This window comes from Cottoperca gobio, chromosome 11 (assembly GCF_900634415.1).
Source record: "Cottoperca gobio chromosome 11, fCotGob3.1, whole genome shotgun sequence".
In the NCBI taxonomy this organism is placed as follows: domain Eukaryota; kingdom Metazoa; phylum Chordata; class Actinopteri; order Perciformes; family Bovichtidae; genus Cottoperca; species Cottoperca gobio.
The window spans coordinates 21,450,211-21,478,055 of record NC_041365.1 but is presented as its reverse complement, the minus strand read 5'-3'; the positions used below and the strand labels follow the sequence as shown (position 1 = coordinate 21,478,055).

Here is a 27,845-nt window from a genome sequence, read left to right as displayed (position 1 = left end):
TAAAGAGATCTCCATTTTAATGAATACTTGCAGATTACAGTGCAAACATTTACAAAGTCGGAGTTTTTGTTTTAAGTTAATTATTGGAAAAAGTAAAAAGACTTCTGCATTCAAAATAGTTCAAGTACAAAAATGATCTAAAAATATTAAGTTAAAATACTCATTATGCAGAAAGGTCCATTTAAATGACTGGATGATACTTATTGATGCATTAATGTGTTCATGTCTTTAATATGGCAGCTGGTGAAGATGGAGATCTTTGTAACTACTTTACATTCTGCTGTGTACTTTAGTCTAATGCATCACATTAATTATTATTTTAGATTAATCTGAATATGCTAAAGTAGTTAAAATTATGGAATACATTAAATGCAGTAAAAAGCACAATATTAACCTCTGATACTTTATATAAAGTAGCAGAAAATGGAAATACTCAAAGTATAAGCAACTCAAAATAGTAAACCTATAGTAAATGTACTTAGTTACTTATTCATTAAACTCTTATGTACTTACAGGCCTGCCTCCTCACACACACACAGACACACACAGGTGTTTCCAATTAAGGCTGATTAGACATCTGCTCAGGTTTAAGTTAAATTGAGCTTTACTAGAAATCCCATTAAGTCATTTAGTCTTAGTCTAGGTTAGAAAAGGAAAAATTAATTCACTTAACTTTGTGTTCACAAGGGCATGACCCCTGAATAAAGCAGTCAGACAGGATTTGACCATAAAAAGGTTTGTTTATTTCTTTAAATGTACAGGCGAGCTCTAACGATAGCGATGCAGCTGCAGGGTGTTGCGCCTCTTCCAGGCTGCACGGCGGGAGCCTCCGATGGTCAGGTGGAACTTGTGGCCCTTGCCCAGGCCGCGGCTCTTCTTTCCTGCAGATGTCAGGCCACGCATCTCTCTGTGCTTGTGCACAGCCTTTGTGATCCATTGGGTGTCTGGGTTGCGTCTGATGGCCTTGTGGAAGATGTCGACCAGAATCACCTCAAAGAACTTGTAGGTGGAGTCTTCACCCACCCAGTAGGAGCTCAGCACTCGCAGGCCTCCGCAGTGACGGCCAGCACGCTCCTAGGAGATAAAAGATAAGAGTGAATGGAAGGTTCTGACCGGCACAATCAATCCTGCTCATTAAGAAAAGCAACAAAAAGGTAATCGGGAGACATCTTTAAGTCCTGATGGCAGCAAAAACTTTGATCTTCACTCAGAAATGTTATAAAGAAGGTGCCACTGTTAAACTGGAGAACACATTTACTAAACCTGCTGGTCTGGGATCATACGGCATAACAAAGGAGCCGAGGCAAATGTATGGAAAATCCACGTTTACCAGAGGAGATACCTTCAACACCACCTTAATGTTCAGTGAGAATGCACCACAATGAGGATGCATTCATCTACCTGCAGCACCTACAGGTTTCATTTGGGAAAACATGAAACTTCCCATCACTTTACATTAGAGACCCTGCCGTGTTCATAAACAATGGATACGAGACAGGTGACCCTTCTCCTCTTAAGCATTTTGACTCGTTATACCAGTAAATCCACGAAACATTAACGATTGCTCATGTCAGTGAGCCAGCATGCACAACACCAGGAGTGATGCAACTAAATGAAATTCAGCCATCATTCATATTTACACCTGTGCTTTTCCTACAGCGACATGTCAAGATGTCATGAAAAACATCCATCAACACAATTCCTCTGGAGTATGAAATGTGCTCAATATTTCAACTTCAGCTCCACATTGTGAGCAAGTCAGGCAGTGACATTAAATATATTAAAACTGACAGCAGCTCATCACTAAATCGAATTAGAAATGTCTCTGTGTGAGGTGAGGCTTTCGTGACATAGTTGCACTTGTGGAGGACAGACTTGGAACACCACTCTTCACACATTGGATTATTCAAACCATATCCAAATATGTATACTGCACTTCCTATATACAAAACCAAAGCATGATGTATGGCCTGCTGGGAAATGTAGTGCTTTTGACCAACAGGGGAGCAGGTACCCGAACATGAGACAACCAATGTTTGTGAGCATGGCCGGGTGCAGGAAAGAAAATCTGGAGTGTTTGGAAGTGACTGGATTTACAGATGGACAGTTGAGATGTGGATTTGGCTGTTGGGTTTGTTAAGGGACAGTTCATCCTAAAATGAAAAATGCATGTTTTTCCTCTTACCTGTAGTGATATTTATCAATGTAGATTGTTTCAGTGAGAGTTGCAGAGTGTTGATACACATCAGTCGTCTTCTCTCCAATATAATGGAACTAGATGACACAGCTTGTGGTGCTCAAAGCGCCAAAAAAACTCAACAGCAATGTCTCTTTCTAGAAATCATGACCAGAATACTTCAAATAATCTAGAGCTGGTGAGCAGTTTCATGTAGGAACTTCTTTCTGCGGCATCACTGCGCAGAAAAGAGTGCATCTACTCATGGACGAGAGACTCGTGCTCACTGTCTGGTGGGTGAGCATGAAATAGTTCCTACATGAAGCTGCTCACAGCGAGGTCTGTGGGTTATCTTCAGTAACAGGGTCATGATTTCTGGAAGGAGATATTGTAGAGATTTGAAATGTATTTTGAGCACCACAAGAGTGTCATCTAGTTAAGATATATTGGAGAGACAGCAGACATCTCTACAGCCGATATCTCCAACACCCTACAACTCACACCTAAACAATCTTGATAAATAGCACTACAGGGAAGGTGAAAAATACAGTAGTGTTGTCATTTGCAATCAGAATGTTTAACCCAAACAAATCCAGTTCAGACCGACTGTACTCATTCCGTCTAATAAAGATGAACGTACCTCAGCAGTGGACTGCAAACTGCGGGCGAACTTGATCTGGTTGACTCCATGGTGCACTGGCTTTCCATAAGTTGCACCCTTTGGCACGGGGCGTTTACGGCCACCACGGCGCACACGGACACGATACACTACGTAACCTGTTTGAATAAAACAAAGACACGATTAGCAAGTCACGCAAAGATGATGACTGTGCAGGAGAACACACTGGGATCAGCAGCACTCACCCTGCTTGGCCTTGTAGCCAAGTCTACGGGCCTTGTCAGGTCTGGTGGGTCTAGGAGCCCGGTGGAGGTTGGACAGCTGACGGTACTGCCAGCAGCGGACTCGGAGAAGGAAGCGCATCACATCTGACTGCTTCTTGCGCCATAGCTCCTGCATATACCGATATGCTCCCATGTTGACTTATCTGAAGAAAGGAAACACAAGTGTTGAAAGTTAAACTTTTGATGTTAATTCATAGCTTGATCATGCAGTAAAGAAATACACAATACAGGATTAATATTGGACACCATGCAGCCAGCAGTTTGTTAAATCTATAACAACATGAGAGCCTCAAACGGAGCACCATTGTTTACAGACATTGGAGAGGGTTTCAGACAAGTGCCATGTGAGAGCATGCAAGCCAATACTTTGATTACATATCTGCCTAACTCGGGTTTAAAAGTGTATTTCTGAAGAGCCGATTTTAACCCCATTACTCTCAAGTCATGATGGCACATGGTTCAAGACCGCTGAGACTTCAGACCAGTGTGTTTAACAGTTTCCAACCTTTAAACTGGCGTTATAGCGGCACGTGGTATGGTGCATACCATATAAACGCCTACGGTAATTATTAATAAGTTGTAATAGTACAATACTCCATGCTTGTTAAACCTAGCCAGAAATAAAGCTAGCATGCTACTGTTAGCCGCACAGCTTCTCACTTCGGCTTCACCGGAATGTTAGTATTAATATTACACAACAGATAAATAGTGTATTCAGCTTTTAAATGAGTTAAAACACTGAAAACTCTGGTAACTTTACACAAAAGACAGCATCGTATAACACATTAGCTAGCTACAGCGGCCGGTAGTGTCTACGGCAGATCAGACTGCATCTCCGCACCATCAAAAAGGTCCATAATCAGTGTTTTAACAATGTTAGTTAAAAAATAATCAAGGCGTATAGGATCGTTAATAACTCGCTAAACAATGTCCTAAACCAAACATTCAGATGAAATTATATTCATATAGATTTTAATGGATTACGTTTTGTGCAAAAGCATAGAAAACTCGCTTACATGATGGCGTACCAGCCGGAAAGAGAGATCGTGCGTACCCAGCATGCCTTATGAAAACGACAGTGACGCACTTCCTCTGTGGTGCTCATGGGAAATGTATTCTTTGTTGTTGTTTTTTGTTTTTACACTTTTGATGGCATATTTGTGGTCATTTTTAGAATCACATACGAGCTCAATTTCTAATTTCTAATTATTTTCAATTAAAAAGTCATTTTATAACATAATGTGATCACAAAGTAGAGTCTAGAGACAAAAGATACAGGCATTTGGTGAGTATATTGATCCAAACTACAACATTTCATCATAAACAGTAAGCATTAGCACAATTAACAATTAATATGCACAGTGCATGTAAATATTATATCACAACTGTGTAATAGTATTATTATAATATTATTACAAAATATATTATATAGCAAAACATTATTAACTAAGATACAAATCGTCTTCAAGCATTGACTATTATTATTATTATTATTATTATTATTATTATTTATTAGTGGTAGTAGTGGTGGTATTGTTTCATTATTATTATTTTGTATTATTATTATTATTATTATTAATAATAATAATTATTTGTATGTGTTAATCTATGCCGGTGTTCGTGAACTCCATCGCGCATGCGCATTTACAACTAAATAATAGCGCTAGCAGAGCAGAATGGATGCACTGGTTGTGATGCTACGTTTAAAGACTTGATAGACAGCTCGTTATCCTCCTGATTCAAGTAAGACACTCTAGCCGGATGTACCAGTAATTAACAAAGAGTGGATTTTTACCATTGATGTATTATGTTTGTGACTGTTGTGTTTACATGACGCAGAATGAGTTGTTCCGTGTAGCCTGTTAGCTAACGTTAGCTAGGCTAAACAACAAAACGCTGTCACAGCGAGCCAACGCTCAGGATATAATCCCGAGTCTGTTTTAAAGGACCTCTTGTAGGTGTTAATGTTATTATAGCATGTTTTACATATAACATATGCCATATGACACTAGTAACAATGTAAGTGACGTTTTGTGTTCATACAAACGTAGTAGGCTCGACATGGGAAAAGGCTGTAAAGTGGTGGTGTGTGGCCAGGCAGCAGTTGGTAAAACTGCCATACTGGAGCAGTTGCTGTACGGAAATCACTCTGTAGGTAAGTATTGAATTTACATTATTCATAAGGAAAAGAACATAGCTGCACTTGTATACATACAGGTCAAATTATGATTCACATGGGTTTAATTCAGGAGTCTTTTGTGGCTCTAATTTAGATGACCTTTGTGTTTGACAACCATTTTCTTCGAGGTCTCATTTGTTATGTATGATATCACCTCAGCTTTGCTGAAAATCTCTTTGTGTAGCTGTTGTGTTGTGTGTATTTTCCAGGCTCTGAGTCCAGTGAGACCCAGGAGGATGTGTATGTGGCCTCAGTGGAAACTGACCGCGGTGTGAAGGAGCAGCTGAGGCTTTATGACACTAAAGGTCTGCACGATGGACAAGACCTCCCCAAACACTACTACTCAGTGGCAGACGGCTTCGTACTCGTGTACAGCGTCGACAGCGTGGAATCTTTCAAGAAAGTGGACATCCTGAAGAAGGAAATAGAAAAGTCCAGAGATAAAAAAGAGGTGTGGCTGGTTCAAAGTTTAAATGATCACCATTCATATTATGTGCAGAGAACGTTTCTCAGCTCCGCCGCAAAATGTATTTGTTTTTAATATTGGCAATATTTCTACTGCATTTTGACAATTACCTGATAATGTTAACGTCTGTTTGTGAGCTTGATAACAAAGTATTTTAACTTTAAAGGCATTAATCGCTAGCTTTTTAAAGTTGTGTATGTGGCTAAGAAGATAAGATAAAATAATCCTTTAGTAGTGCCACAACAGGGAAGTAAAGAAAAGCAAGATATAATAAATAAGGAAACAGAACAAAAACATAAGTTAAAAAACAAAATACAGTATATATATAAATAAATAAATAAATAATACAGTAGACTGACTGAACAGTGGACTTTAAATTATTGCACAGAATATGAATAGTACAGACTGACAGCAGCAAGAAGGAAGAAGTTGATTATCTGATTTCATTTGTGTGCAATTTATGTGAAAACATGAATTTCACCAAATATGGAGACAAAACAACTGAAAAACAAAGCAACCTCTACATCTAAATGCTAAATGTATGATTGTGTCATGTTCTCGCTACATTAACCTGCAGCCTCTTAAATCTGTAGAACTGTAATTGTGTTTGGTGTACGTGTTGTCAGGTGACGGTCATCGTGCTGGGCAACAAGACGGACCTGCGGGAGCGTCGTCAGGTGGAGCAGGAGGTGGCGCAGCAGTGGGCGCGAGGCGAGAAGGTGAAGCTGTGGGAGGTGAGCGTCACTGAACGCAACTCCCTCATTGAACCCTTCACGCAGCTGACCAGCCGGCTCACTCAGCCTCAGAGCAAGTCTGCCTTCCCTCTGCCGGGACGCAAGAGCAAAGGCACCCCGTCCAACGACATCTGAACCTTCCAGCAGGCGGCGTTCACCTCATGTGGGAATAACCAGCAGGACAACATGGACTTTAGTTCAGCCACATGACTTTGCTTCTGTGTACATTTCACTAAGATCCAGTCTGTTATATACAGGTGTAACATAACTGTTCAACATTTTGCTTTCTTACTGAGAGATGAGAAGGTTGATATCAAACTCGTGTCTGAATGTTAAAGAGAGAGTTTGGATGTTTTGAGCTTCCTCTCATAGTGTGTAATACTACAGTAGATGCACTTTGTACAAACAGACGGGAGTATCAGCAGGAAGCTGATGTAGCAGCAAAATGTATTTTAGACACCTAAAAATCAATATCACTTTAAGTGTAACTATATTTAGAATCATTTCACCACTTTACCTTGCTGTCAGACAGCCCTTTATACTGAGAGCTGAAGCTGTTCTCTTCAAAGCCTCCAGACTCCATTGAGAAAAACAGTAATTTTACCTCTCAGAACACGAGAGCTGCAGGTCTACTGCTGCAGGTCTACTGCTGCAGGTCTACTGCTGCAGGTCTACTGCTGCAGGTCTACTGCTGCAGGTCTACTGCTGCAGGTCTACTGCTGCAGGTCTACTGCTGCAGGTCTACTGCTGCAGGTCTACTGCTGCCTCCATCGGTAGACCAGCAACTCCTGTATAAGCATATTCCCCAATGTGCATGTCGTATTTCATTCTTTTTATTAGAGCAAAACAACCAGAAGTGTCACCAGTAACTTCTCTTTTCTGTACAGCGTGCTTAACACTTCAGTGTGTAGTCGATCTGTTTTTCATTGTAGAAGGAAAAGCATCTTAAAAATGTAGCACTTTAGTACCAAAGATTTGACACGAACACAGATCTTGTGGGTTTACACTTTTGAATAACGCGTTATGTAAGTATACCATTTCAAGTTAAAGAATACCATCTTCCATTAATGACCTGTGTGTGCACTGACAGTCTGTGCTCGCTGTAATCACTCCTCTCCATCCCGAGAGATCCCAATCTAGAGCTAATTTAATGAAACTAAATCCCCAGTCCGCCGCATTAGTCTAAGTCGGCCCGTTAAAGCCTGTTATGAGCTTTGTTCAATGCATGTTTGCACCAAATCAGGACTGTGGATTTTGACCCCCATTCTTTACGTCAACCTGCCGCTCCTTCAACATACACATGGGCTCGTTGTACAAACAGACTTGAGAAATCTGCCGCACTAAACTCCTAAAAGCAGGTTTCAGACACCTCATCTGTTATTTCCCATGTGATGTGAATGCAGCATGAATCGTGGGCCGTCTCATGTGCGATGGTCCGGTCAGTCTCATGTGCGATGGACCGGTCCGTCTCATGTATGATGGTCCGTCTCATGTGCGATGGTTCGGTCCGTCTCATGTATGATGGTCCGTCTCATGTGCGACGGTTCGGTCAGTCTCATGTGCGACGGTTCGGTCTGTCTCATGTGCGACGGTTCGGTCAGTCTCATGTGCGACGGTTCGGTCCGTCTCATGTGCGACGGTTCGGTCCGTCTCATGTGTGACGGTTCGGTCCGTCTCATGTGCGACGGTCCGGTCCGTCTCATGTGCGATGGTTCGGTCCGTCTCATGTGAGACGGCCGGGCAGCAATAATATTAATGGTGCTGCGTTTACTTGTGATGGAAGGTAGTTGCACTCCCGTGGCGTCCGGCCGGTATAATCCAATAGGGCTTTAATCTAACGGTAGATATTTATTTTTAAACTAATTTATTTTTGTCACTTTAATGAGCCACATCCCTTAACGTTTGAATCAATGTGAAGGATGACCTGCGCTGTTTCTTTGTGTCCTAAATGTCTCAAAGTAATAACATTTACTGTGCTGCTAGTAGAACAGAGTTAGAGAGACTCATGCGAACCCTAAATTATTCTCTGCTCTGTAACGCTCTGAAGATGCTCTGAATAAATTGTAGCCTCTTCATATTTAATTGTCGCACATGTTGTGTTTTCTTTCCTGGAAATGATCAAACAGTCCGAGGCTTTCAGTTGGTCATGTTTAATTCTTAAGGGAGAAACAGAACAGCTTCTTATATCAGTACAGAACACAAATCACAACCAATATCCATCCATATCTAAACACAGCTACGTGTGTGAAACACCTTTCCAAAGACTGGGAGAACACAAGTGAGAACTTACACCAACATAGTTGAGTGGGAGTCATGCTGCGACGTTTCATCAAGCAGTTTAGTTTTATTGTCTTCAAGCACAAGCTAAAAATTCAAAGGAGAAAACACTAAACGCATTATTGCCTGATTATAGTTGGGCCGGAGATAACTTAAAAAAATACAACAAACAACAAAATGTCAGGAGTTAAGACTTCAACCCCCCCCCCCCACATCCCCGAGTCATCCAACCTGCAGCTCCTCTGGTGATTATGTGGCGTAGCGTTTGGTCCACTGTTTGGCTATCCTGTCGTGTTCAGGTCTGTTTGTTGTGTACTGTGTGGCGATGCTTCCAACCAGAGGGTCGGCTGTGCACACAAACAAAACATCAAACATCACTTTCACGTGTGTGTGTGTGTACGTGTGTGTGTGTACGTGTGTGTGTGTACGTGTGTGTGTACGTGTGTGTGTACGTGTGTGCGCGCGCGTGCGTGTGTGTACGTGTGTGTGTGCGTGTGTGTTTGTACGTGTGTGTGTGTGTACGTGTGTGTGTGTGTACGTGTGTGTGTACGTGTGTGTGTACGTGTGTGTGTACGTGTGTGCGCGCGCGTGCGTGTGTGTACGTGTGTGTGTGCGTGTGTGTTTGTACGTGTGTGTGTGTGTACGTGTGTGTGTGTGTACGTGTGTGTGTACGTGTGTAAGTGTGTGTGTGTGAGAGTGTGAGTGTGTGTGTAAGTGTGTGTGTGTGTGTGTGTACACGTGTGTGTGTACGTGTGTGTGTGTGTGTGTACGTGTGTGTGTATGTGTGTACGTGTGTGTACGTACGTGTGTGTGTGTGTGTGTACGTGTGTGTATGTGTGTGTGTACGTGTGTGTACGTGTGTGTGTACGTGTGTGTGTGAGAGCTCTCACCAGGGTTGCAGTCAGTGAGCAGGGAGCAGATGGACAGCAGGACCTTGGAGATGGTGAGGGCAGGACTCCAGTTGTCCTTCAGGATGTCCAGGCAGATGACGCCCTGACTGTTGATGTTGCAGTGATAGATCCTCGTACGGAAAGTCACCTGGACACACGAGACAAGATGAGTCTGGTGCGTGAAACTACACAAAGATGTGATCGACTCAAACATCAGACCCACTGAGCCGGAGCTGATGATTGAATTAAGCTGCATTGCAAGTGTAAGGGTGCCCTCTAGTGGAGGATATGTGACAGACACCTCTTTGAAATGGAGCCAGCTGGACTCACCTTGGGAGGTTTGAAGGGGTAGTCTGGAGAGAAGCCGATGTCCAGGAAGAACACTCCTCCCTCGTACGCGGAGCCTGGAGGGCCCAGGATGGTCGACCTCCACTCATAGATGTTGTCTCCTTTGGGACCGGCACTGTGGGGACACGGGACACATTGATTCTACATTAACATGTGGACGCACACGGGGGGGAACCTCTTTAGTCCCACCTTAACATTATTCTGGTCATGTGACTGTTCATCAGTCTCTGGGATGATAGAAACTCAGCAGCAGTTTAAAGTCTTCGACATGTGAATCATTTGACACACAGAGTGAAGAAGAAGAAGAACATTCAGTATGTGTCAATAGTTCAATACGTTAAGTTCTAACAGTAAAGCAGCGTACGTGACTAACAAGCTCAAGACCTGGACGCTCCTCTGCTAAGTGCTATTACTGTCGGCGCCGCCACTAAGATCGCTTTCATCACAGAGCCGCTGCAACTACCAGCAACACCGGTTGTTCCTCCGTCGGCCATTTCTGCTAGCGAGGAAGGTGCAGAGCAGGTAAGTCTGGACACGTAGTGACGTGAACAGAAGTTGCTCTTCCTGTTCCACGCGCTGCCTTCCACAGGAGATCTCACGGGGAACATTAGCGCATGACTCTACCGTCAGACATTGTGCAACATTTACTTCATAATGAGAAGTTAAAACGTGTCTGCTGCCGCCCATATTTCCCCGTACCCCCCCGACCTGATGAGCCCTGAAGTGTAGCCAGATTCAGACTCTTCTTCTGTGCGGAGGCTCATTCTGCTGCTGCTCTTCTAAATGAGCTTCTCTCTGATGTGTTGCAGTCGCTGTAGTCACTCATGTTGGTAACTCATTATAGCGCCGCAGAGGGAAGAGAAGCAACAGATCATTTGGAGATGTTTTCACCGCCTGCTCGATAAAGCGTCCCGACTACACCTTCATTTTCAAATGACCTCTTAAAGCACAAATGCAGTCAGTCTGCACAGCTGCTGTGATGATCAGCTGCTGTGATGATCAGCTGCTGCTGTGATGATCAGCGATCAGCTGCTGCTGTGATGATCAGCTGCTGCTGTGATGATCAGCTGCTGCTGTGATGATCAGCTGCTGCTGTGATGATCAGCTGCTGCTGTGATGATCAGCAGCTGCTGTGATGATCAGCTGCTGTGATGATCAGCTGCTGCTGTGATGATCAGCTGCTGCTGTGATGATCAGCGATCAGCTGCTGCTGTGATGATCAGCTGCTGCTGTGATGATCAGCTGCTGCTGTGATGATCAGCTGCTGCTGTGATCAGCTGCTATGATCAGCTGCTGTGATGATCAGCTGCTGTGATGATCAGCTGCTGTGATGATCAGCTGATGATCAGCTGCTGATCAGCTGCTGTGATGATCAGCTGCTGTGATGATCAGCTGCTGATCAGCTGCTGTGATGATCAGCTGCTGATGCTGCGAGGGACCAGAAGAGGGAAAGGTCAGGCAGAAAAGAAGCGGACGCTGCACGCTCTTCATCACGGCTGATGAAGAGCGTGCACATGTCGGGAGTCTGAACCCGTGTCACTAATCCAGGCAGCTCACAGACGTCTGCACCGCCAGATGTAAAACTGTCCAGATTCATAAAGCGAGACTTCACTAAGTCCCGAGCGGCACCAGAGAAACAACCTGCTGCTTCCAGCTTCACAAATGTTACACTTACAAGTTATATCTCACGATTTCAGACAATAGCAGCAATAAAAAGACGTCACAATGTGCATGTTCTACCATCTTCTCATGTTCATCGATGAAGCAGTGGATGCATCGATAATGAAACGAGCCGTGTGAGGTAGTGAGTGACGGCAGGATGGAGAACACTTCTGTAGGAAGATGCATCTTGTAGGATCAATAGTGTTTGAGAGGAGAATACTTTACTAACTATTTACATTCATACAAACGATCCTCCACACACTGACACGTGGAGCAGCTACAGGAGTGTGTGTGTGTGTGTGTGTGTGGTACAAAGCTGCTCCACATATAAGTTTGTACATCAAGTGTTTTGTTGGTGAACTACAGAACTCTTGATATCCTTCGTGTTATATTGAAGACATTTCTTTGATTGCATCTCATAATGTGATCACACGTTACATATGCTGTGTGTAACAGACGCACGCTGTCACATTCACACGGGTAGCTCCACGCTAACACTGCACACTGATACTGAGCAGCTAGAACATCAGAAAATCTAAATATGGCAGCATCATAAAAGAGAACAGACTGAAGTGATGATCTATATACAGTTAGGTCCATAAATATTTGGACATCGACACCATGTTCATCATGTTGGCTCTGTACACGACCACCATGGACTTGAAATTAAACAAACATGTTTTAAGTGCAGACTTCCAGCTTTAATTTGAGGGTATTTACATCCAGATCAGATGAACGGTGGAGGAACTACAACACATCGTATACGTGGTATCCCCTTTTTAAAAAGTAATTGGACAAAGTAACATAATCATAAATCAAATTGTCACTTTTAATATTTGGTTGAGAATCCTTTGCAGTCAACGACAGCCTGAAGTCTGGAACCCAGAGACATCAGCAGACTCTGGTTCGGTCCCTGGTGATGCTCTTCCAGGCCTCCACTGCAGCTGTCTTCACTTCCTGCTTGTTCTTTGGGCAGTTTCCCTTCAGTTCTGTCTTCAGCAAGTGAAATGCTTGGATTCAGGTCAGGTGACTGACTTGTCCATTGCAGAACATTCCACTTCTTTGCCTTAAAGAACTCTTTGGTTGCTTTCGCAGTTACGCTTTGGGTCATTGTCCATCTGCACTGTGAAGCGCCGTCCAATGAGTTCTGAAGCATTTGGCTGAATATGAGCAGATAATATACAAAACACTTCAGAGTTCATCAGCAGTCACATCATCAATAAATACAAGAACCAGTTCCATTGGCAGCCATACATGCCCACGCCATAACACGACCACCACCACCATGCTTCACTGATGAGGTGGTGTGCTCTGGATCATGAGCAGTTCCTTCTCCATACTCTTCTCTTCCCATCATTCTGGTACAAGTTGATCTTTGTCTCATCTGTCCACAGGATGTTGTTCCAGAACTTTACAGGCTTTTTTAGATGTGTCTTAGCAAACTCTAATCTGGTCTTGCTGTTGTTGAGGCTCACCAATGGTTGACATGGTGTGGTGAACCCTCTGTATTTACTCTGGTGAAGTCTTCTCTTCATTGTTCACTTTGACACAGATACACCCACTGGACCTCCTGGAGAGAGTTCTTGATCTGAACTGTTGTGAAGGGCTGTTTCTTCACCAGGAGAAGAATCCTTCTGTCATCCACCACAGTCGTCTTCCGTGGTCTTCAAGATGTTTTGGTGTTGCTGAGCTCACCAGTGCGTTCTTTCTTTTTAAGAATGTACCAAACAGCTGATTTGGCCACACCTAATGTTTGTTATTTCTCTGATGGGTTTGTTTTGATGGTTCAGCCTAACGATGTCCTGCTTCACTGATAGTGACAGCTCTTTAGACTTCATACTGAGAGTTGACCTCAACACATTCCAAAAGCAAATACCACACTTGAAATGAACTCCAGACCTTTTATCTGCTCCTTGTATGTGAACTAACGAGGAAACAACACACACCTGGCCATGGAACAGCTGAGCAGCCAATTGTATACCACGTATACGATGTGTTGTAGTTCCTCCACCGTTCATCTGATCTGGATGTACAGAGCCAACATAATGAACATGGTGTCGATGTCCAAATATTTATGGACCTATATATCTCTATAGATCCATCTCTATCTCTATAGATCTATATCTATAGATCTCTCTATATCTATAGATATAGAGATGGATCTATAGATCTCTCTATATCTATAGATCCATCTCTCTATCCATATATCCATCTCTATATCTATAGATCCATCTCTATATCTATAGATCCATCTCTATATCTATAGATCCATCTCTCTATCTATAGATCTCTCTATATCTATAGATCCATCTCTATATCCATATATCCATCTCTATATCTATAGATCCATCTCTATATCTATAGATCCATCTCTATATCTATAGATCCATCTCTCTATCTATAGATCTCTCTATATCTATAGATCCATCTCTATATCTATAGATCCATCTCTCTATCCATAGATCCATCTCTATATCTATAGATCCATCTCTATCTATAGATCTCTCTATATCTATAGATCCATCTCTCTATCTATAGATCCATCTCTCTATCTATAGATCATCTCTCTATCTATAGATCCATTTCTCTATCTATAGATCTCTCTATATCTATAGATCCATCTCTCTATCTATAGATCCATCTCTATATCTATAGATCTCTCTATATCTATAGATCCATCTCTATCTATAGATCCATCTCTATAGATCCATCTCTATATCCATAGATCCATCTCTATATCTATAGATCCATCTCTATATCCATAGATCCATCTCTATATCTATCGATCCATCTCTATATCTATCGATCCATCTCTCTATCTATAGATCCATCTCTATATCCATAGATCCATCTCTATATCTATCGATCCATCTCTCTATCTATAGATCCATCTCTCTATCTATAGATCCATCTCTCTATCTATAGAATCCATCTCTCTATCTATAGATCCATCTCTATATCCATAGATCCATCTCTATATCCATAGATCCATCTCTCTATCTATAGATCCATCTCTCTATCTATAGATCTCTCTATCTATAGATCTCTCCATCTCTATAGATCCATCTCTATATCTATAGATCCATCTCTCTATCTATAGATCTCTCTATATCTATAGATCCATCTCTATATCTATAGATCCATCTCTATATCTATTGATCCATCTCTATATCTATTGATCCATCTCTATATCTATTGATCCATCTCTCTATCTATAGATCCATCTCTATATCTATAGATCCATCTCTATATCTATAGATCCATCTCTCTATCTATAGATCCATCTCTCTATCTATAGATCCATCTCTATCTATAGATCCATCTCTCTAGCTATATATCCATCTCTCTAGCTATAGATCCATCTCTCTAGCTATAGATCCATCTATATCTATAGATCCATCTCTATATCTATAGATCCATCTCTATATCTATAGATCATCTCTATAGATCTATCTCTATAGATCCATCTCTATCTCTATAGATCCATCTCTATCTCTATAGATCCATCTCTATCTCTATAGATCCATCTCTATATCTATAGATCCATCTCTATAGATCTATCTCTATAGATCCATCTCTATCTCTATAGATCCATCTCTATCTCTATAGATCCATCTCTATAGATCTATCTCTATAGATCCATCTCTATCTCTATAGATCCATCTCTATCTCTATAGATCCATCTCTATATCTATAGATCCATCTCTATATCTATAGATCCATCTCTATCTATAGATCCATCTCTATCTCTCTGTATAAAGAGAATTCCTGTAGAAACCTAGAATCAGGTGTTTGCCTCGACCAACATGTGAATTCTTAAGTTAAGGCCAAAATCTTTGACCTTTGACTTCCAAGATCTAGTCCGTTCATCCTCGAGTCCAAGTGAACGTCTGGAACAAACTAGAAACTGCCTGCAGGCCTTCCTGAGATCTCGAGTTCACCAGGACGGGAGGGACGGACAACCTCGGGGTGCCGGCGGAGACTTTAGGATTGTGTGTGCACGTGGTCCATCAGAGACATGTGAGACTTCACGACTGTAATCTCTGTGCAGCGCTAACGCCCCCGTGTTGGTGTTCTGCACTTATTGTGACGTCGGTTCTTAAATCTGATCGGTGATCAGTATCCGTGTGGGCAGATATTAACGTTGCATTGACACAATACTGAAGAACAGGAACGTTATTATTCCAACGCGGCGCCTTGTGATCGCTCCATTCAAACACCATCAATTAGTTTATCTTGTTGTCCTGCGTGTTTGTTAAAGCGTGTGGGGGGGGGGGGGGGTCCAGCCCTTCAGCTCCCAGTGCAGCAGTTTAGTGTTTCAGGGGGAAAGTTGCAGATTTAACCTTTAAGAGTAAATGTTGGAGCTTATTGTGCTGCAGTGAGAGAAGTGTATTTATAGAACACAACAGCTGGAGGTTCAACGTGCTTTCAAAGAAACAAGCTGAAATACAATCAGCCTGGTTTAAACAGCCAAAGTCAAATATGAGAATTTGATTGAATAAAAAGGCAAACGGAGAAGTCTTCAGTGAACGTCTGTCCTCCGCCGGCTGCAGGAGACGCTTGTGTGCAAAGCGCCGTGTGCCTGTTTGAAAGGTTAAAGGCTTAGAAAGAATGAAACGGCTGAAATGTCAGCGCTCCTCCTGCGGCAGCAGCAGCGTGCGCACACAGAGGTGGCAGAAGAAGCCCCCCCCCCCCTGATATTGAAGTGAATGACACCAGTGATAGCATGGCGTATTACCCCACACAAAGCACTGGGGAGCCTTTGTGTGCGGCGGACAGACGGAGGCGGGCGGGGAGGAAGCCCGGGCTCTCTCTGAGGCTCGTCTGTGAATGTGAAACGTGTCTGTTGTCAGGCGAGAGAAACCTCAGGCCGCTCCAGTCCGAGGGAAATGATACAATATCTATTCTTGGCACAGACGGAGCGCTTGTGGTGTGAGCAGTTTATTAGCAGTCCCCTGCCAGGACAGTTGTTTCCACATCTGGAATGTGGTTATTGCATTAAATGTGAGTGTCAGCGTGTTGGACACTTTTACACAACTCAAAACAAAAGAGATTAAATGTTTTGCTTTCTTAGCAAAAATAAGATTTTCAGTGTAAAAGCTTCACAAAGGATCATAAAAGAGAGAGAAACACACACACACACACACACACACACACACACACACACACACACACACACACACACACACACACACACACACACACACACACACACACACACACACACACACACACACACACTGTGATGACAGCGAGTAACAGTGTAATAAGCTGCCTGACTGAGACAATGTAATGACTCCACTTCACTTGAGTGCCGATGAGACTCCCCCCCCCCCCCCACAATTTAATACAGTGGCAATCATCCTTCAAATGCTGTTTCAGAGCTTTACGAGCAGGAGGAACATCATGTGGTCGTGTTCCTCCGGAGACAAAGATCACAGCTGATCTGTCTTAAAGAATCAGATTCATTATGAAGCAGAACGAACGACCAACATGAAAACATGAACAGAAACTTATTAATGCAAACAGCGAGGAACATAATGAAGTTCACTTTATGAACTACATATAGAAACACACACAACACACAAAACACCATCAAGAAATACACACGCTCAACGCACGCTCAACACACACACACACACACACGCGCTCTGTCCGACCGCACTAAGCAATAATTACTCTGCTTCTAACTTTCTGCAACCGTCAGGAGAACGACGCAGGAATGTGAGGAATGTGTCGGACACCCGAGGTCGACATCTGAACAGGAGGTCTGAAGGACACGAGGGCGAGAGGAGACACGAGGGCGAGAGGAGACACGAGGGCGAGAGGAGACAGGAGGGCGAGAGGAGACAGGAGGGCGAGAGGAGACAGGAGGGCGAGAGGAGACAGGAGGGCGAGAGGAGACACGAGGGCGAGAGGAGACACGAGGGCGAGAGGAGACACGAGGCGAGGGCGAGAGGAGACACGAGGGCGAGAGGAGACACGAGGACGAGAGGAGACACGAGGGCGAGGCAGGAAGAGAGCAATAAATAAAGTATCTGGTGGGGGGGGGAAGGGGGGCTGTGTTCTGCACTTCACACTTTAGTGGCAACAAGGAAGCAGAAAGATAAAGGCTGCCCTGTGGAGAGTATAATTGGATTTTGATAAACAGATAAAAGACTTCCTCATAAAGCAAAGACTATAATGGAAAACAGTCAGGAGTCTTTTCTTCATCCGTCAGTGTCCGTTTTAAAACAACCTCAAGAGAAATGAGACAACAACCCGCTGACTCATCGATGTGTAATCCATTAGGCAGCATCTGCAAGGCGGAGCCGGCCGCTGCATTCAAACCCTAATGAGCAGATTCTGAGCGTAATGAAGCGGAGAGACGAGAAATCCACTGAAGAACTCCTTTGTGCATGCGCTGCTGAATGGAGACAAAATGAAGAGATTAAGCTTTTCTGCTCGCCGCTGCAGAGACGGGAGATAAACGTCTCATCAGCACGTTAGGACACGTTCATCTCAACACTGAAGCGTTTCCTTGTGATGTTCATGTGGCCAGGTGAGAACAATGAACAGACCTCTTCAGGGGGACGTGACAATCACACTCGGTGTTTAGCGATCGTTACTGAATACCTCACGCAGCCGCCGCCGCGTCCTCGCGCAGCAGCCGCCGCGTCCTCGCGCAGCAGCCGCCGCGTCCTCGCGCAGCAGCCGCCGCGTCCTCGCGCAGCAGCAGCAGCCGCCGCCGCCGCGTCCTCGCGCAGCAGCCGCCGCCACGTCCTCGCGCAGCAGCCGCCGCCACGTCCTCGCGCAGCAGCCGCCGCGTCCTCGCGCAGCAGCCGCCGCGTCCTCGCGCATCAGCAGCCGCGTCCTCGCGCAGCAGCCGCCACCGCGTGCATCAGCAGCCGCGTCCTCGCGCAGCAGCAGCCGCCACCGCGTGCATCAGCAGCCGCAGCCGCGTCCTCGCGCAGCAGCAGCCGCCACCACCGCCGCCGCGTCCTCGCGCAGCAGCAGCCGCCGCCGCCGCGTCCTCGCGCAGCAGCAGACACTTGAACAGCTGTCGTCGAACCAGCGCCGTGAATATGAACTGCTTTCTAAATACAAGCAGCTGCACAAGAACTTCAAATATTCTAAAAACAAAAACACCAAACATTTGATGTTTCAGTACCAATAAAGAGCAGATGTACGCTCGTCCTCCAACATGAACTAAAGCGTGCAGCGAAGCTTTCAGTCCGTCATGACCTTCATCATCGTTTCTCTTCTTAGACATTCAGGCAGCGAAGCACAGAAGACGTTTCCATTGTGGCGCAAAGACGAAGAGACCTTCGCCCACATGGACTACTTTGCATTAATATCTATGTCCTGTTTAAAAAGAAACGACCTCACGTCAATGAGCCACATTAAAATCATTCACTCACCTGCAGTTTGGTGGAGGATCCAAAGTGATGTCCGCCAGCTCCTTCTGAATTCTGCAAAAGCAAAGAACATAAAAGTGGATTAAACAAACTGCAGATCAAAACTCCTGAGTGGATGAAGGCAGTGAATGAACGACTGAGTTAAACATTATTCTGTGGAAAACTACAACGTTCAGGAGTCAGGCAACGACTGTGTTGGAAAGAAAACACAGAACTGTTACACGTTGGAGGACGCTCAACAGAATCCTCTTTATTTTAATCTCTTGGCTCGAAAAATGTCAAATTTCTACAATTTATTTCCTCAAAGTCACGTTCCACATCTGGTGCAGAGACGTCACTCTGATCTTCTACATCTTCACTCATTAAAGCTGTTTTTAATACGTCAATTACACTGATGTATATTTCTTTATATATCTGACTCTGATGTATATTTCTTTATATATCTGACTGATGTATATTTCTTTATATATCTGACTGATGTATATTTCTTTATATATCTGACTCTGATGTATATTTCTTTATATATCTGACTGATGTATATTTCTTTATATATCTGACTCTGATGTATATTTCTTTATATATCTGACTCTGATGTATATTTCTTTATATATCTGACTCTGATGTATATTTCTTTATATATCAGACTGATGTATATTTCTTTATATATCTGACTGATGTATATTTCTTTATATATCAGACTCTGATGTATATTTCTTTATATATCTGACTCTGATGTATATTTCTTTATATATCTGACTGATGTATATTTCTTTATATATCTGACTCTGATGTATATTTCTTTATATATCTGACTGATGTATATTTCTTTATATATCTGACTGATGTATATTTCTTTATATATCTGACTCTGATGTATATTTCTTTATATATCAGACTCTGATGTATATTTCTTTATATATCTGACTGATGTATATTTCTTTATATATCTGACTGATGTATATTTCTTTATATATCAGACTGATGTATATTTCTTTATATATCTGACTGATGTATATTTCTTTATATATCAGACTCTGATGTATATTTCTTTATATATCTGACTCTGATGTATATTTCTTTATATATCTGACTCTGATGTATATTTCTTTATATATCTGACTGATGTATATTTCTTTATATATCTGACTCTGATGTATATTTCTTTATATATCAGACTCTGATGTATATTTCTTTATATATCTGACTGATGTATATTTCTTTATATATCTGACTGATGTATATTTCTTTATATATCAGACTCTGATGTATATTTCTTTATATATCTGACTCTGATGTATATTTCTTTATATATCTGACTGATGTATATTTCTTTATATATCAGACTCTGATGTATATTTCTTTATATATCAGACTCTGATGTATATTTCTTTATATATCAGACTCTGATGTATATTTCTTTATATATCTGACTCTGATGTATATTTCTTTATATATCTGACTCTGATGTATATTTCTTTATATATCTGACTCTGATGTATATTTCTTTATATATCAGACTCTGATGTATATTTCTTTATATATCTGACTGATGTATATTTCTTTATATATCTGACTGATGTATATTTCTTTATATATCTGACTCTGATGTATATTTCTTTATATATCAGACTCTGATGTATATTTCTTATATATCTGACTCTGATGTATATTTCTTTATATATCTGACTCTGATGTATATTTCTTTATATATCTGACCTGATGTATATTTCTTTATATATCTGACTCTGATGTATATTTCTTTATATATCTGACTGTATATTCTTTGATGTATATTTCTTTATATATCTGACTGATGTATATTTCTTTATATATCTGACTGATGTATATTTCTTTATATATCTGACTCTGATGTATATTTCTTTATATATCTGACTCTGATGTATATTTCTTTATATATCTGACTGATGTATATTTCTTTATATATCTGACTCTGATGTATATTTCTTTATATATCTGACTCTGATGTATATTTCTTATATATCTGACTGATGTATATTTCTTTATATATCTGACTGATGTATATTTCTTTATATATCAGACTCTGATGTATATTTCTTTATATATCAGACTCTGATGTATATTTCTTTATATATCTGACTGATGTATATTTCTTTATATATCTGACTCTGATGTATATTTCTTTATATATCTGACTCTGATGTATATTTCTTTATATATCAGACTCTGATGTATATTTCTTTATATATCAGACTCTGATGTATATTTCTTTATATATCAGACTCTGATGTATATTTCTTTATATATCAGACTCTGATGTATATTTCTTTATATATCAGACTCTGATGTATATTTCTTTATATATCTGACTGATGTATATTTCTTTATATATCTGACTGATGTATATTTCTTTATATATCAGACTCTGATGTATATTTCTTTATATATCTGACTCTGATGTATATTTCTTTATATATCTGACTCTGATGTATATTTCTTTATATATCTGACTCTGATGTATATTTCTTTATATATCTGACTCTGATGTATATTTCTTTATATATCTGACTCTGATGTATATTTCTTTATATATCTGACTCTGATGTATATTTCTTTATATATCTGACTCTGATGTATATTTCTTTATATATCTGACTCTGATGTATATTTCTTTATATATCTGACTCTGATGTATATTTCTTTATATATCTGACTCTGATGTATATTTCTTTATATATCTGACTCTGATGTATATTTCTTTATATATCAGACTGATGTATATTTCTTTATATATCTGACTGATGTATATTTCTTTATATATCAGACTCTGATGTATATTTCTTTATATATCAGACTCTGATGTATATTTCTTTATATATCTGACTGATGTATATTTCTTTATATATCTGACTCTGATGTATATTTCTTTATATATCAGACTCTGATGTATATTTCTTTATATATCATGACTCTGATGTATATTTCTTTATATATCTGACTCTGATGTATATTTCTTTATATATCTGACTCTGATGTATATTTCTTTATATATCTGACTCTGATGTATATTTCTTTATATATCTGACTCTGATGTATATTTCTTTATATATCTGACTCTGATGTATATTTCTTTATATATCTGACTCTGATGTATATTTCTTTATATATCTGACTCTGATGTATATTTCTTTATATATCTGACTCGATGTATATTTCTTTATATATCTGACTTGATGTATATTTCTTTATATATCTGACTCTGATGTATATTTCTTTATATATCTGACTCTGATGTATATTCTTTATATATGACTGATGTATATTTTTATATATAGACTGATGTATATTTCTTTATATATCAGACTCTGATGTATATTTCTTTATATATCTGACTGATGTATATTTCTTTATATATCAGACTCTGATGTATATTTCTTTATATATCAGACTCTGATGTATATTTCTTTATATATCTGACTGATGTATATTTCTTTATATATCAGACTCTGATGTATATTTCTTTATATATCAGGACTCTGATGGTATATTTCTTTATATATCTGACTGATGTATATTTCTTTATATATCAGACTCTGATGTATATTTCTTTATATATCAGACTCTGATGTATATTTCTTTATATATCTGACTCTGATGTATATTTCTTTATATATCAGACTCTGATGTATATTTCTTTATATATCTAGACTCTGATGTATATTTCTTATATATCATGACTCTGATGTATATTTCTTTATATATCTGACTCTGATGTATATTTCTTTATATATCTGACTGATGTATATTTCTTTATATATCTGACTCTGATGTATATTTCTTTATATATCATGACTCTGATGTATATTTCTTTATATATCTGACTCTGATGTATATTTCTTTATATATCTGACTCTGATGTATATTTCTTTATATATCTGACTCTGATGTATATTTCTTTATATATCTGACTCTGAGGTATATTTCTTTATATATCTGACTGATGTATATTTCTTTATATATCTGACTCTGATGTATATTTCTTTATATATCTGACTGATGTATATTTCTTTATATATCTGACTGATGTATATTTCTTATATATCTGACTGATGTATATTTCTTTATATATCTGACTGATGTATATTTCTTTATATATCATGACTCTGATGTATATTTCTTTATATATCTGACTGATGTATATTTCTTTATATATCAGACTGATGTATATTTCTTTATATATCAGACTGATGTATATTTCTTATATATCAGACTGATGTATATTTCTTTATATATCTGACTCTGATGTATATTTCTTTATATATCATGACTCTGATGTATATTTCTTTATATATCTGACTCTGATGTATATTTCTTTATATATCTGACTGATGTATATTTCTTTATATATCTGACTCTGATGTATATTTCTTTATATATCTGACTCTGATGTATATTTCTTTATATATCTGACTGATGTATATTTCTTTATATATCTGACTCTGATGTATATTTCTTTATATATCTGACTCTGATGTATATTTCTTTATATATCTGACTCTGATGTATATTTCTTTATATCTGACTCTGATGTATATTTCTTTATATATCTGACTCTGATGTATATTTCTTTATATATCTGACTCTGATGTATATTTCTTTATATATCTGACTCTGATGTATATTTCTTTATATATCTGACTCTGATGTATATTTCTTTATATATCTGACTCTGATGTATATTTCTTTATATATCTGACTGATGTATATTTCTTTATATATCTGACTCTGATGTATATTTCTTTATATATCTGACTCTGATGTATATTTCTTTATATATCTGACTCTGATGTATATTTCTTTATATATCTGACTCTGATGTATATTTCTTTATATATCTGACTCTGATGTATATTTCTTTATATATCTGACTCTGATGTATATTTCTTTATATATCTGACTCTGATGTATATTTCTTTATATATCTGACTCTGATGTATATTTCTTTATATATCTGACTCTGATGTATATTTCTTATATATCTGACTCTGATGTATATTTCTTTATATATCTGACTCTGATGTATATTTCTTTATATATCTGACTCTGATGTATATTTCTTTATATATCTGACTCTGATGTATATTTCTTTATATATCTGACTCTGATGTATATTTCTTTATATATCTGACTCTGATGTATATTTCTTTATATATCTGACTCTGATGTATATTTCTTTATATATCTGACTCTGATGTATATTTCTTTATATATCTGACTGATGTATATTCTTTATATATCTGACTCTGATGTATATTTCTTTATATATCTGACTGATGTATATTTCTTTATATATCTGACTCTGATGTATATTTCTTTATATATCTGACTCTGATGTATATTTCTTTATATATCTGACTGATGTATATTTCTTTATATATCTGACTCTGATGTATATTTCTTTATATATCTGACTCTGATGTATATTTCTTTATATATCTGACTCTGATGTATATTTCTTTATATATCAGACTCTGATGTATATTTCTTTATATATCAGACTCTGATGTATATTTCTTTATATATCTGACTCTGATGTATATTTCTTTATATATCTGACTGATGTATATTTCTTTATGTATCGGACCTGGACATGATTAATATTAAATATTAGCCATAAAGCCCACCTTTTAGCACTGGTACAGAGGAGTTTGGAGGTCTTGCTCATGCTGGCTTTGCTTTCTCGTTTCTTTGGGGTGTTTAAATCTGGCTGCAGTTGATGAGTTGATGATGAAGAAGAGGAAGAGCTGGTGCTGGCACGGGAATCTTCATCCGACATACCGAGCCTGGGGAACGAGCAGATTTAGAAACAAAAAAACCACCTTTGCCCCAAACCCCACTTCAATAATCTGGCATCTAACTGCTAAAACTAACTGAAGGGTAAATTATTACAGTTTGTGCAAGACTTGAGATCTTAAAATAAATATTCTGGTTGAACTGCAGAATTCGGCACGTGTCCAATACACTAATAATTCAATAAAATGTGGCTCCTTCCTTCTCCACTAGAAATGGCTGTGGGGTGTGTGAACCAAATTAGGTTTAGATTTGATTGAAATGAACACCTGTGATTCCGGGTTTAACAGAGGATCAGCTGCTCTCCACCTCTCATCTGTGTTATTAACACAAACTGTCGCCAATAAGCGTGTAAACTTTAAAATCACATTTTCTTTAATGGGATCTTGCACGCCGCTTTCTACACATGTAAATGGGACATATCGCGTCTATAGAACGCATCTATAAATCCCACGGTGCAGTGGCTCCTTAGACGCTTCCGTCGTTTTAAGCACCAGGTCCGGACTAGACGTTGACCCGGGTTAACTGATCCATCAGGTAAAACCAACACTGTGTGGATTTTAATGAGGAACTTATCGGCGGGGCTGGTTTTTCTTTCTCAGCGTTAATGTTTGCAGTCTGGCGTTATTTTTAGCCTGCGACAAAGGAAATGATTTGATGAAATAGTTCGGCTAAAGGCCTACTTCTGCCCGGCAGCACGGAGTGATACACGACCCCACGCGCACACACACACACACACACACACACACACACACAACAACCCTCTTGATTGAGTCGAATAGGTCGGGGGTGGAAAAGCAGAAATGCATCGACGGGGGCGATGTCGCAGTCGGCAGGGAACCCCAACACTACACCTTTAACAATCTCCAGACGACTCAAACTTTCCCCTCATGAAGTCACACACAGCCTGTCAGCGTGTTTCTAACCCTTTAACGCCAAAGCACAAAACACACACACACACACACTCACACACTCTCACACACACACACACACACACACACACACACACACACACACCGGCCTCTTCGAGGGTTCCTCGGGGTTTTTCAGAAGCTATATCCGTCGACATGCAGCTGATCTCAGTGCAGCCAGTCACAGGATGCAACGACTCTTACATTCTCGTTTTGACGGCAACACGGACACATTTAAAGACCCCACATCCTCCAAAAGACACACATGACATTCACTGCAACAATTTGATGCGCTGTAATACAAATAGTTAGTATTTGATACCTTTCTTTGTGTGTGTGCACAGCCTATGTGTGTGTGTGCCTCCGCCGCCTGGACGCACCACTGTCAAGCGTCATACAGTGAGGAGAAACGGCACTTCCGGTCATCATTTAAAAGAATAAAAGCACAGCGAAATGGAGCCGGAATTAATAAATAAAGATAAAGTTGATTGATGAAGAGTAGCAGAAGTAAGTATCAGCACAGCATAGTGTGTAACCATAAAACACTGAGCATGTGTGCTCAGAATCAATTAAAAATAAAACAAGAATAAAAGTGTATTTTGACAAAATGTCACAAATTATATTGCAAGTTATCAATACTTATTTTAATCAATACTATTTCCATATTTACAGCTCAATTGTTCCAAGTTTACGATATATGGCAAAGAAAATTCCAAACTAAACAAACAAAGATTTAAAAAATACTATTATCCAATTGTTTTTGTTGTTTTATTTTTTATTGAATATTTGTATTATTAACATTTATTATCTTAATAAAACATATTAGCTACTCATCGATAAAGAATATTGTACATAGTATACAGTACGTTAGGTTAATGCTTGACATTTATAGAAAATGTGTGAATCTTTAAATTATTATATTTATTTGGTGTAAAATGATAACCCCATACACACTGAGACAAGTGTTTAATTTGTGATATTGGGCTATATAAATTTGATTTGATGTCTAATATAATGTAAATCAGTATATATGATAATTGTCAATAGCTTGAGTGGTGAGTTGAAGTTTGGCGCTTTTATTTTGAAGGGTTCAATCGTCTTCTTTCCGGGATTATCGTGAACAATTAAGAACTTGACGCAGCCGCTGGACGCGTGCCTCTTCTCGCCGGAAGTGTTGGTCCAGCAGCAGACAGACGTCCTGACATTGTAATCTCTTCTCATCTTTTTTATTTTTACACAACGCGCGAGACTCAAAGATTGACAGAAACAAAAGAGTGAAATTATAGTCAGAGGAAACCTGGCACGAGACTTTATTAGAGAAGAAGGTCATTAAATTACCCGGACCTTTCTTAAGAAGGGCAAACACTTCATTTTATATCTTTATAAAACATATTAACACATTCATATCATATATAACACAATATAAAATTACAAAAACAAAGAAAAAACCCTCAAGTTTTGCTTTTAATAAATCAATCTATGCAACATGGAGCACATGAACATATAGTGTTAGAATAAAAATACAAATTGTACAAGTACTAATTTCTATTTATAGTACTGATTTCTCTATTTTATACTAATTGTATTTGAATTTGACTCTTAATAATCCAGCAACATATTTAAAGACTCTTCACGTGTGCATTCTGTATTATATTTTTATTATACTCTGTAGTTTATTTAACACACATTTATTTTAATTTCCATGTTTTTGTATAGCTACTTTTTTTAAATACCATTTTCTTTGAAAATGATCAAAAATAAATGAAACAAAAGCAGCGAGATGTAATCGGAACATCTGACAGTTTAAAGAACACTTTGAGACTTGAATGACTGAATGTGAGTCCTGCAGCTGCATCTTCATCTTCTTCATCATTGCACTTGTTACACTCACATCCAAGCATCAGTGACTTCTGCTTTTCTGTCACACTCTTCCTCTGCCAGTGTGTGAAGGAGGAAGGGAGGGACGCCCCCTCCCCCTCCCGACGTGTCAGCTGTAATGAACTCTTCCTCTGTTGCTCCACTTTGATGGTTTTGCGACACAGTCGGAGAGAAAAGCCCGAGCAGACACCAACA

At 39.5% G+C, this 27,845-nt stretch overlaps 3 protein-coding genes across 10 annotated transcripts; 1 reads left to right on the top strand and 2 right to left on the bottom strand.

The window, feature by feature from the left end:
* Window positions 1-720: 720 nt before the first annotated feature.
* On the bottom strand, window positions 721-4,199 carry rpl15 (ribosomal protein L15). Its single transcript, XM_029442891.1, has 4 exons — window positions 4,096-4,199; window positions 3,041-3,222; window positions 2,817-2,953; window positions 721-1,074 (listed from the first exon to the last, which is right to left on the bottom strand). The coding sequence occupies exons 2-4, from the start codon at window positions 3,210-3,212 to the stop codon at window positions 769-771; spliced, it is 615 nt and encodes a 204-aa protein (XP_029298751.1). The 5' UTR covers window positions 3,213-3,222; window positions 4,096-4,199; the 3' UTR covers window positions 721-768.
* Window positions 3,912-8,540, top strand: nkiras1 (NFKB inhibitor interacting Ras-like 1). Of its 7 annotated transcripts, none has more exons than XR_003832999.1 (5): window positions 4,711-4,822; window positions 5,131-5,234; window positions 5,468-5,709; window positions 6,351-7,085; window positions 7,156-8,540. XR_003832999.1 is itself a non-coding variant. In XM_029442896.1 (4 exons), the coding sequence occupies exons 2-4, from the start codon at window positions 5,141-5,143 to the stop codon at window positions 6,591-6,593; spliced, it is 579 nt and encodes a 192-aa protein (XP_029298756.1). In that variant the 5' UTR covers window positions 3,912-3,930; window positions 5,134-5,140; the 3' UTR covers window positions 6,594-8,540. The 7 variants fall into 7 exon arrangements, 4 of the variants coding, with proteins under 4 accessions (XP_029298756.1, XP_029298752.1, XP_029298755.1 ...); XR_003833000.1 differs by having other exon boundaries at window positions 7,142-8,540; XR_003833001.1 differs by having other exon boundaries at window positions 6,351-7,141; window positions 7,212-8,540.
* A 49-nt stretch (window positions 8,541-8,589) lies between these two features.
* On the bottom strand, window positions 8,590-26,200 carry LOC115015878 (ubiquitin-conjugating enzyme E2 E1). 2 transcript variants are annotated; one of them, XM_029443488.1, is made up of 6 exons: window positions 26,095-26,200; window positions 24,696-24,854; window positions 19,036-19,086; window positions 9,956-10,088; window positions 9,626-9,773; window positions 8,590-9,082 (listed from the first exon to the last, which is right to left on the bottom strand). In XM_029443488.1, exons 2-6 carry the CDS (start codon window positions 24,845-24,847, stop codon window positions 8,985-8,987), a joined length of 582 nt encoding a protein of 193 aa, XP_029299348.1. In that variant the 5' UTR covers window positions 24,848-24,854; window positions 26,095-26,200; the 3' UTR covers window positions 8,590-8,984. The 2 variants fall into 2 exon arrangements, with proteins under 2 accessions (XP_029299348.1, XP_029299349.1); XM_029443489.1 differs by lacking the exon at window positions 26,095-26,200 and adding an exon at window positions 25,879-26,024.
* Between the last annotated feature and the right edge of the window lie 1,645 nt (window positions 26,201-27,845).